Source organism: Lynx canadensis, chromosome B3, assembly GCF_007474595.2.
Source record: "Lynx canadensis isolate LIC74 chromosome B3, mLynCan4.pri.v2, whole genome shotgun sequence".
Taxonomy (NCBI): Eukaryota; Metazoa; Chordata; class Mammalia; order Carnivora; family Felidae; genus Lynx; species Lynx canadensis.
The window spans coordinates 116,897,170-116,909,175 of record NC_044308.2 but is presented as its reverse complement, the minus strand read 5'-3'; the positions used below and the strand labels follow the sequence as shown (position 1 = coordinate 116,909,175).

The 12,006-nt window shown below is 44.2% G+C and overlaps 1 protein-coding gene across 12 annotated transcripts in view; it reads right to left on the bottom strand.

Annotated features, from left to right (window-relative positions):
* The window catches only part of SIPA1L1 (signal induced proliferation associated 1 like 1), a 362,478-nt gene that overhangs the window by 43,896 nt on the left and 306,576 nt on the right, over positions 1–12,006 (bottom strand). For all 12 annotated transcript variants that reach the window (XM_030319459.1, XM_030319465.1, XM_030319461.1 and 9 more), the window contains one exon: positions 1,775–1,924. In XM_030319459.1, coding sequence (XP_030175319.1) covers positions 1,775–1,924 — 150 coding nt within the window. The remainder of the gene's footprint in view (positions 1–1,774; positions 1,925–12,006) is intronic.

Below are 12,006 nucleotides of genomic sequence, written 5' to 3'. Positions count from 1 at the left end.
GTACACCCCTATTTTTACTGGGCTAAGTTGTAGAGTAGACGTGATCATCTTTCTCTTGATAAGAGTAACTTTAGAATCCAACCTGGCCCACGGGCGGTGCATGTGAATCAGACAATGGACAGTCTCTTGGGTCACTGATATATGCAAAAACTGCCGGGGATCCAGACTAAAGAACCGTATCATTACCTTCTTGTCAAAGATCACCCCAGGTAAAAAAGATGTTATACAGTATGGCAAATATCATGGGTAACCTCACAAACAAGGGAAAATTCCTCACCACCACCTACAGTCGGGTTAGTGTCACACATCAGGTTGAAGAATTACCACCTTACTGAAAACACTGTGTAGGGTGGGCACTGGAACCATGTTTCTGACATTTAATATTCACCAAAACACTAAGGTTTCGGCTTACATTTTTGGTATACGTTTAAAGCGTACCCCAGTCATAAGAAAACTGCTTTTGTTGTTGTTGTGAGCTCATTTATATTTTCTTGTTGTACTAACACTAAAGTTGCAGCGGGTTCTTATTTTTGAAGGAAAAGCAGGCCATTTAAATTCTACTAATTGAAACAAGGAATAATTGGTTAGGACTTGTGGTATGGTAATGATAATAATACTTAACTCATAAAACCTTTTGCAGGAACTCATGAATAAGAGATACATTTTTTTTTTCTAATTGTCACTGAAGTAAATAAGAGAAGACATGTGCATTTTAGATATACTACCCAGGGAATCTTGCGGAGGACCCCGCGATGCAGGAGGGGCAAGCATATTGTGTAGTGGTTTTATTACCTACTTTCTTCTAATATAAATATTTAGCATCAACAACAAAAAAATCATACTTAATAGCTGTAAAAACCAACAAAATGCTATAGGATAAAAAAAATACCCATTATGAAGGTATTCTTAGTAAGCCTAACTATTTTGTAACATGGAAAAATCTCAAAAAAGTAACCAAATCATGTGTGCGTTCGTTAAAAATGTATTTGGGGGAAAACTCAGAATAGAAACATGGGTTTTTATAAATGCCTCACATTTGATTTTCAAATGGTTTTGAGTTCTCCATCAACCTCCCCAGAGAGACACCCCAGCAGGAAGTCTCTGACAGTTCTTTGACTCTTGCTCTGGGCAAAGGTGGCATGAGTGGGTCACGTAACATTTTGCTGCTAATTACTTCCCAGCCTCAGACATTCTAGTCGCTTGGGGTTTGTTTTTGCTTTTGTTTTCCTTTCTTTTTAGTAGCCTCTCAAATCAGGTACATTTAGCCTTCAGTCTGTATGTCTTGTCAGAGGCAAACAGTTACCTTTGGGTGTTTCGTGTTTTCGAAAGAGATGAGAAACAACAACCAACCACAGGCCGAGATTGCAGAAGCCTTTGAAAGTGTGAGAAAAATAATTTTAAGTTTCGAACAGGATGATGGTTCCCCCTGCTCTAACAGCCACACAAACTCCAGCCAGTGCAAGAAGCATGCTCCCGAGTGTGCTTCAGAGGAAGTGACAAAATCTGTGCCGTATGACTAGGACAGTGCACGCGACTGCAGAAAGTGATGCAGTCTGATTTCTTTGTTTCGGGGGCCTTGGAGGCTAGAGAAGGATGAAGAAACCACTTCCTGAGAAGTGGTTTGAAGCAGACATTAAAACATCTTCTATCTGGAATATTGACCGCATTCCCCCTTTGGCTCCTCCTTTGTAGATGGGTCAAGGCACGTCTGAGTCACAGGTGAAAGGCAGCGATGGGGGGCAGGGGGCGTGCGGAGGGGCAAGGGCACACCTACCCTTCGGGCATGGACTTCTGCCGGTAAGTGCCTCCGCCAGAGCCCGTCTCGCTGGATGAAGACAGGTTGCTAGGGGAGTTCCGGCACTGCTGGGATCTCGCGAGGGCCATGGAGGAGACCGTCACGTAGATGTCTGAGCCAGGAGACAGCCTGCGAGAGCAAACCAAAAATATGCATTCAGTCCAAGGGGAAGTCTCGAGGCAATGCACCACGGATAATATCCTACCAATGCGACAGAGAAAGCGACTTCATGGAGATAGTGAAAACGAGGCCAGCTGGAAGCCTACAAAAGAAACTTCTCCATAAAACTACTCCCTTAGGAACAGCTGGAAAATGGCTTTGAAGGTGGGGGGGTGGTGTGGGGTGAGGGGACATCAAAAATAATGGGGGAAAAACAACACGTATGTTTCCAAAAGCTGCCAAAATTCATTGGGCTGAATTGGTTGTGCAGTTTCCTAGAATGGCAGTGCAGAGGATAACTGAGCCCCAGTGACATTAACATAGCAATTAATTCCAATTTTTCACACTGGTTCTCCCAGAGTCAAGGACCACACTGAGACCGGTGCGTTCTCCGCGTCTTTGTCTTGGGGTGTTGTTACTCCATGTCTGGAATGAATATTCAGATTTTGCTATTTGGTATTTGTAAATGTGGCTGAGCATCACCATATAAAAACCTCCAACAGCAAAAAAAAAAAAAATGCCTAGAACGTCAGTTGTTGAACTTCTGCAATGTCCCAGCAGAGATGTGTGCTCTGCAGATGGTCACCCTGCTGACTGGCTCTGGGGACAGAAATCAGAGCTCTGTCATCAGGACAGACACAGACTTTGTCCTTTACCTCCTCTGTTCCAGTAGACAATAGGGCAACCCCGGGGACATCAGTAAGTGAAGCTGGCACCTGTGACTGGGGGTAACCTACATCTTCCTACTGATCTTTAGGTTCAGAGGGAACGCTGGCACAAATCCCTCGACTCCTGTGGCAGGGCAGGTCACTTCTGTGCAAGAGCGGAGTGAGAGGAATCGAAGTCACTCGTTCGGTAAGCCAAGCCTCTTGGTTGTAAATCCACCGCTCAGTGTTAAAAGACTTGTGTCCCCCAGAGCAGGCCGGGTTTTCTTTTCTTACTAGGACAGCTTGCAATGGGTCTGCACGGTCAATGCTTTCATATGAAAAGCTATCTTTTCACCCAAACTAAAGTTCTGAAGCCTGGCGACGGAACCCGATCCACTGAAACCCAGAATTTTCCAACAGCGAACCTGTGTGCCTTCTGGAGCAGGGCAGAATAGGGTTTCAGGTTCGGGAAGTTGACAGAGGGGTTAACAGAATCCCAACGAGAAGCTTTTCTCACAGGGAAAGGATGAGGACAGATGCTGAAATTATAACTCTCGAATCCTTCTATACCCAAGAGGCGGGTCTGACTTGAGAATCCAGATCTCTCCGCTCTGCCACAAACCCAGAATCTCCAGCTGTCTCCTAGACACCTCCACTGAACAGCCTCGACAGCAGCTCAAATTAAACCTCATCAAACCTAACAGGTTTTTCCATTCCCCCCGCCCAGCCCTCGAAACCTGCTCCTCCCGTATTTGTTATCTCAGGCTGAACACCTTGAAACCATCTCCCCCGTCCCTTTCCTCATCTTCCATGTCAACTCCTCTAATTAAGTTCAACTTCTGATGAGTAGAAGCTGTGTGTCAGGCACCCTGGGTGCTGGTCTGGACAACACACAGACTAGGAAGTTAACTGGTCTTCAACCTGCTGACTGTCCTCCAAACTCCCTCATCTCTAGCCTGGATCAGTGCACCTGGGCCCTAACTGGTCTTCAAAGTCTAGGCTCTGCTCAGCCCATCTGAAGCCATCCCACATGCTTCTCCATAGCTTCCCTTTGCCTACAGAATAGAGCACCGAACGTCTGGCCCCCTCTTCCAGGCCTTGGACCGTCTTGTTCAAGTCCCTTCCCCTCTCCACGCCCTCTTCCTGTCTCCCTGCACCCTACATTCTAGACACATTCAGTGTGGCCCTATTCTCAAACTCAGCTACCAAATGCATACCTTTACTCGTCTTGCCCTCTCTGCCTCTCTTCCCCCTTGCTTACATAATGCCCTTTTTCTCTGAGGCTCAATTCCAACATCATATCCCTGAATTCACAGATTAATTAGAACCTCCTTGAGTCCCACATGGTCTGTTCTTTGCACTATTACATAGCACAACCTTTAGCACAGTTTTATGTGTGTCTATCTCCACAACTAGATTTGCTTCTTAAGGGGCAGGACTGAGACTTCCTTATCTTTACAGCTCTGACTGCTTGATACATGTTTGTGGAATGAAGGAGAACATCAGCAGTGCAGGTGGGTTCAGATTAAGGGCCCACAGTGGGGCACCTGGGTGGCTCAGCCGGTTAAGCGGTTAAGCGTCTGACTCTTGATTTCGGCGCAGGTCGTGATCCCACGGTCTGTGGGTTTGAGCCCCACACTGTCAGTGCAGAGCCTGCTTGGGATTCTTTCTCTCCCTCTCTGTCTGCCCATCTCCCGCTCAGTCTCTCTCTTTCAAAATAAACAGACATTACAAAGAAGAAGAAGGAAGAAGAAGAAGGGCCAATAGTGACATCAGCTGCCTATGCCAGGGGTTCCACTAATGGTGGGTCTGTATCAGTTGAAAAACAGTTGGCTGCTAATAATAAAGTGCCAAAATTAGTGGATACTATACTAAGAGCAATGAAAACAGATTCAAAATTAATACTCTCCTTCAATGTGAGAAAAGGGGATGCTGGAATTATAACCAGATACCCCTGAGCATATCATCAGTCTGACAGGTAATGGCAAGAGAACTTGCTGGTAATGGCTCCTCTAGGTAGTACCAAATGGTGCACAAAAGGACACCGAGAATGCTCAGGTAAGGCCCTTGGAGGAACGGGATGAGAAGCTAGGGAAAGAGGCAGAGCTCCCATGCTCCTCCTGTTATCGCCACACAGACTCAGAGAAATACCAGCCACACAGCGGTGCTCTCATGAGGATACAGGCTCAGGAGAGGGCTATGTGTGTGGGGCAGCCACGGTGGGGTCAGGGACCAGTGGGGTCTTGGGACACCAGCTCATCCCTACTTCTTGGTAATGTGTTTTGATAAAAGAGAGATCAAGACCCTTCCTTAGGTACCATAAAATCCACATCTCATTTCTCTTCCAGTAAGACATCTCCCAAATTTCTCCCTGTTTATTCTGAAACAATCGGAAGAGGTACGGATTAAGGAGCAGCGTGGATCCAAATGTAACAAGACACCACACTCCTCTCTATCTTAAGAGTTTGGCTTCTACAGGCGCGGACTACAGAGAAACTTCAACTACAGTTTCACTTGTAGGTGCTTTGATTTTCCCACCGTGAGGGGGAGGAGGTGTTACAGAAAGATGAAAACCAAGTACCATGTTAACGTTAACATACGTGGTCAGGGCCAGTGTTAACATCTGGGGGCCGATGCGAACTCTCTCTTCAGGGTAAACAAGTAATGCCACTGAATTGACTGCATGGTGAATGTTAAAATGTTTCTGTTTCTGTGAGGAAGTAACCACTGATTCCACAGGAAAAGTCAAGATGTAGCTTACAATTGCATTTAGAGCCTGTTTTTCTGACTCTGCTAAAACGAACATTACTTTAAAATAATCTCAGGCTAGTTCTCAACCTTAGCTCCTTTATTTGGCAAACGTCTCAGAAAATTCTACTTGGTTACTGGAGTGATCCCAAAGTGAAAAAACAGCATTTCCAGGAGGCCAGCATTCACTCGCATCCTTCTTTTGCATTTATGTAACTTAATAGTGGCTTTGTTTTCTGTCTGTTCACACACACAGCACACACAACCAGAAACTGACGGCAAGCCATCCAGATGTTTTTACGACTCTAGATGTACGTATGGCGGGCAAAACAATTTTCAGAATTAGCTCTTATACTGATCTCTTACTATTCTTTTCAAATACTCTGAAACTGATACTACCACACAAATACTATTTGAGAACAGACCTCACTTGGGGAGTAAGAGGTCCCGCCTGCCTGGCACGGGTAGTGCCCTTCTGCCAGGGAGCGCCTGTGCCTGGTCATTACTCAAGGTGGGCTGTGTGCCGTCCTGTGCTTTGAAAAGGGGTCCCCCCAAACTGGCTCACAGAGGAAGCTAGCCGGCTGACTTCTTGAATCTCCACCCCCTCACCACCCACTTTAAGGGTTGCTGGGGCCAGTGAAGACTTAGTTAAGCAAGATCACAAGGCTTTTCCTCTCTTTTGAGATAAGCTGAGATCTTTCTACTTCCTCCTAAAGAGCACCCCCGCCCATGCCACGCCCCTCCCCAACCCCAGCATCTGGATGTTAATGCCCAAATAGGTTTAGAGGACGAACAGGAACGTATCTTTCAACTGCTGTGAGGTTTTTTTTCAATTCTGTGGAATGTAAGAATTTTCAAGAATGCTCCGGTCACTGTGAGAAAGGAAATGTCTAAACCTTTTAGTGTTAATTTCGGTAGATTCTTTTCCCTACATTTTTGTCAATTTTAGCCAAGAAATAACTAAATGTTTTTAAAGTAACTGATATTAAGTGTCCTCTGGAGCTCCCTCTCACTTCCTTCTGCAGAAACAAAACACCAGGGCTTTTTGATTGTATGACAAAAATGCAGCAATTGAAAAAGTCATGATCACCAGCCTGACAGACAATGCCTCCATAGTCTGCAGGACTCCACTGAACACCAGCTTTTCATTTACATGCAATGCATTTCACTGCGATGAAAACAAGGAGTTGAATGGAATGGACATTTAGGAAGAGATGGTCCAAGATCAGAGTCAGTTCTTCATTTTTCCAGAAGCATTCTCACACCAAGACAAAAGGGAGAAGAGATTCACCCTCAAGATCCAGATTTCCAATAAAATAACTTTTGCACCCCACCACATCCTTCCCATAAATCAACTCACAGGGCCACATGTACAGTGTTAACATTAATAGATTCTCATTCAATTGATCTCTTCAGATTGTGACCGATTATAATTTATCAAGTTATGGATAAAGCATTCAGTATCCAAATAGCTGATGACAAAACTTTTTCCTGAGTAGTTCTGTATAGGTTGAATTATGTCCTGCTTTGTACCCCTAAGTGACAGCATTCCTAATGTGTCCAAGGAGACAAGGCTCTCTGTAAGCCAAGTGCAAACAGTGGAATGATGGTAAAAACAAGAGAGAGGGTTTCAAATAGCAGCAATGACTGACAAATTAGATACTTGAGTCCGTAATTAAGCACAGCATTTTACCACAACTTAGCAGTTAAAATGCTGTTCACCCAGGGAACAGGACCAAGTTGAAACCTGTCTTCAGCAATCTATATCAACCAGGATTCTTCCAGAATTATGTAAAAAAAAAAAAAATGGGTTTTTTTCTCTAAATGACTCAAGGTAATGTAATTTGGGTGCTTTATCCAGGCTAGAGTTTGAACAAACTATATTCAAATTCAAGTCACTGTATGTACCTCTGTCTTTTTATCTCTTCCTACTGTGTTCTCTGTGAACCAGAGCTACCCCTGGCTTTCTGACCAAACACTTCATGTCAGCTGTTAGGATTGGATCCTGGAGATCCTGTTCCGATGAGCCTCCAGTGACAAGGTCAATTTACATCGAGGAATAACTCCCCTGCCCAGTTAGGAAAATACGGCAATTCATCACGCTGAGATAAACGGATCATCACGTCACAGCTGCTGGCAAGATGTTAGAAGTTCACAGCCCGGCACACATCATGGATGCCTCTTGAGAAGAGCCAGTTTTATATCTAAGAGTGACACTAAAGAACAGAAAATAAAAATGGATTGCTTGCAGGACCAGCTACATCGCGAATGCTAGTTCTGCCCTGTGTACTCGGGTACCTGGTACGGCCGTTCACTGAGGTGGGGGACACACTAGAAAGAGAAGGTGATGGATGAATGGGAGCCCACTTGTGCTTGTAAATATGAACCACTAATGTGACATCCAAGGGCAGACGTTCAGTAGGTAGTCAGGCAAATGAATGTGACAAGTACAAAGGAGATCAACAGACACCACTAAGGAACTGCCCACGTGCAGGATGGCTGACGTAGCTCAGACAAGCTACTGTGAGACACTGCACAGCATGGGATTAAAAGAAAAATGAGGAAGGAGCTGTGGAGGACACACAATTGGGGGGGAGGGGGCGATGAGACAGGTGCAAAGAGCTGCCAAAAAAAAAAAAAAATCAGGAGTTAAGGTTTTGGAAGATGGGGAAAAGGAGTCTGAAGGACAGAGCAGCGAATGGTGTCAGATAAACTAAAGACACCACATCCAGGGGCTTTAGCTCAAGAAACAGGGAGGGCAGGGGCTGTAGCCTGAGTGACCTCAGAGAAGCTCAAAAGTTCTAGGATTTAAGGGTCCTCAAGTCAAACCAAACAACTATGATTCAGGTGGACAGCACCTGTGGTGTGCAAGTTCACATTAGAAACTTCTAACCACAGCTGACTGCCTTACTAGAGGAAGAGGAGGGATTACATGGGTACTTGCTCTGTCTCAAAGCAGAAAATGACAGTGAAGATTGTCATGGGAACTGCATTTAGAGAGCACTTCCTTCAAAACGCAGACTGATGGGGCACAGGACTTGGGCTTCCTGTGAGGTGCTGGTTCGGAACCTCTCTAAGCGCAGAAATGCTCTCCATCCAGCTGCTTAGAGCTGAGAGCAGTGGGGAAGCAGGGAATGGTGGCATCCAGGTAACACTTAAAAGTGCCCAAGTGGCTCAGATCCAACACCAAATATTTGCATAAAGGCTGGCGATGCTTCCTCTAAAAACACAAAGACAAAGGAAAATTCTTTATGCTAAGATGCCTGTTGTTTAGGCAAAGCCCCTGAAATAGATAAGCTTTTCAGAGCATATTAACACAGTTTGGGGCTTTATTACAGATCCCACATTATGTTTAAACACAGTAAAGTGTCCAGTTCAATGTGCTACAGCAGAAATTTTGGTTTTAATTCTACCCTTGCACTCCAGGTAAATTTGAGGCCAAAACAGTGATTCCATCATCACATTACTTACTTTTTTTAATGTATTTATTTTGAAAGAGAGAGCGAGAGAGCGAGAGAGAGAGCGCACACGTGTGCAAGCTGGGAAGAGGAAGAGGGAATGAGAGAATCCCAAGCAGGTTCTGCACTGTGCAGAGCCTGATACAGAACTTGAACTCACAAACCATGAGATCATGACCTGAGCCAAAACTAAGAGTCAGACGCTTAAGTGACTGTGCCACCCAGGTGCCCCCATCTTACCTATTTTTGTTGAATAAATATTGTTCCTGTTAAGAAATACTATTCACACATATACTATCAGATTCTATTTCAAAAGGCCATCTGGAGAGCATAAAGCTCATATATTTAAGCCAAAGAGAATTAGACTTTAGTCTATTTAGATGGCAAACGAGTCATCTGTTTTTACTGCATTGGTTTCTCTCAACAATGTATAGAGAACACAATTGAGTGAAATAATTCTTGTTAGAAACCTCAAACACCAACACATTTTGGTATGTTATAAAAATCATGCCCTTGGTATTAAAGGAAAAAAGGAAAATCTGTTCCACAAGTATTTACAAAAAAAAAATGAAATCTTCCCAATGACCTTTAAGTCCGGGATCTTGCATAAAAATACAAGAAAAACTATACTTCTACAAGCAGTCAATTTGTGTTTTCATCTGAAATGAACCATGCTGGAACCGGCCGTGGTGAACGGAGCGGGCAGATTTGTGTAGCAGACGTGGGCAGGGCAGACTTGGGAGAGCTGCTGGCTTCAGCTTAACACAGCTGGTTTCTCTACAGTTAAAATACAACCTAACCTGGGGAAGGAAAATAAATGGAAGGAAAATTATGTAAAGGCAATACTTTGGTCTCAGTATTCAGCTCATGCTGTTATCGGTAAGGCAAGATTCAAGATATGGTGGACCCTGGCATTTAATTTGACCATTTGTGATACATCTGAAAGGAGTCCCTTTCTCCTACAGATTGCCCAGGTACAAATGTGAATGTCCCACAGGACAGGACTGGTATGAGGGGGAAGGTCGAGTGCACGAGGAGAGCCCAGCAGCCAAGGGCCTCACTTCCCAATCTCAGTAAGGTGCTCTGTTCTCAGTAACACCATGAAGGGGAGGCTTTTCAGTTATGTTTTACTACACTTCATGGAGAAAATGATACTCCCAGGTAATTTATGAATCTGGGGATTCATGGAGGACTCAGGAAGTATCCCTGATGAATGTCATGAGTCTATTCTATATCTAAGTATCTCTGAAACAATAGCAAAACAAAGTTCCTCAAATAGGATCTTCTCTGTGACTCCAAGTGGAAACTTAAAAAAAGAAATACTGCATTACTAAAAATGAGCAATGATGGGATAGGAAACCCAACTCTTTAAGTTTTCACAAAGGAAGAATACCCAACCACCACATATTTCAAAATGAAGATGAGCCAAGTGACCTGAATACCCTGCATTTGTAGAGCTGAGATTTTACAGGTCACCTAAGCTCTCCATCATAAGATCTGAAATATCAGTCCTGTGTCCTCAAGAATACCTGACACTCAGAAGCCTGAGAGGTTACATCTCCCCGAAAACCACTGGTGGCCTTTGCTCCTGCCACTTTCATCTGTGAAGCCTGGAGGGTGCCAGGGCCACTCCAATGGTTTTACGGGGAGAGCACTCAGATTCCCCTTCCCCTGGGAATTGGGTGCTGGTTAAGATGCACGGCAGACACAGGGACCTGCAGAAATAACCTCTCGAACTGAGAAGAGGTCCATCTGGGGAATAACTCAGTTGACGGGTTCTCTAGCACTAAAATCTGCCTGCATCATAAGATGATAATTAGCTACAAAAAATATTTCCACTTTTGAGGTCAGGATGTACAGCAACAAGCTTTAGTTTTTGTTGCAGAAATTAAATTCAACATGGAATCAAAATACATCCTGTTCTTTTCTTATATGGAATACTGTATAAAGAAATTAACACAAAACAATTTAACTCGTAAAAGTCTGATGACTGTCCTGAAAGAGAAGAAAATAGCATTAAGAGGGGAAGCAAGGGCCCTTCTCTAAACAATGATTTCCTAAGGCTCATCTTTCAAAATGTGGGCCAAATCATGCATTCTAGTTCACACACACCTTGGGGAGAGCCAAGTTTGGAATGTGTAGAACAAAGAGTTTATTCAGAGATCTCCTGGATGTTTTTACTCCTCAGAAATGAAAGTAAGAGTCCACATGCTCTATCGTTTATTGAGATAAAGAGTAAAGCTCTACAAATCACTCTCCAAGATTAAGTGAGCAATTTTAGAAAAGACAGCTAGTTTTGTTGGTGGCGGTGGTAGTGGTGGTTTTTACTGAATTAGTTTTACATGGTATCCTAGTATTTCTGAACTAGTTAAGTGACAATGTTTTATGCAATAGATCAAAAGTTAGACTTAAGATAAACGACCTCCAGCTTTCTGGGGCGCCTGGGTGGCTCAGTTGGTTAAGCGTCTGACTTCGTCTCAGGTCGTGATCTCACAGTTTGCGGGTTCGAACCCTGTGTCAGGCTCTGTGCTGACAGCTCGGAGCCTGGAGCCCGCTTCGGATTCTGTGTCTCCCTGTCTCTCTGTCCCTCCCCTGCTCATGCTCAATCTCTGACTCTCTCAAAAATAAATAAACATTAAAAAAATTTTCAAAAACAAGCAAACACAAAAACCCTCCAGGTTTTCTGCTCCCAACGTGAAACAATCTATGACTACGAAAGCATAGCTGGGGCCCATTTTCCTTGGCACTCTGTACCTGCTGGACATGGTTTCCACTGCTTAGCTGAGCCAGACTCACGTTTTGGCTCCCACCTTCCTTCTGCCCCACACAGCTCCTAGAACAGACAGTTCTCCCCAACTCTGGGGATTCCTGATCCCTCTCCAGTGTGGGGGTCACAAAAATATTCGGAGATATGATCAAGACAAGCAGAAGTGTTGAGGAGAGGGCAGGGAACAGAAAAAAGTTGGCTTCTTCTAGCGGGCGACTAACAGCTTACTGAATTAAAACGGTCTCCTTCATTAGCATAGGTAATGCACAGTGCTATTATTTAGAATGTTTACAATCTTTTTTTTTTTAATGTTTATTTATTTTGAGAGAGGGAGAGAGAGAATCTCAAGCAGGCTCTACGCTGTCAGCACGGAACCCTGTGGGGGTTTGATATCACAAACTATGAGATCATGACTGGAGCCAATATCAAAAG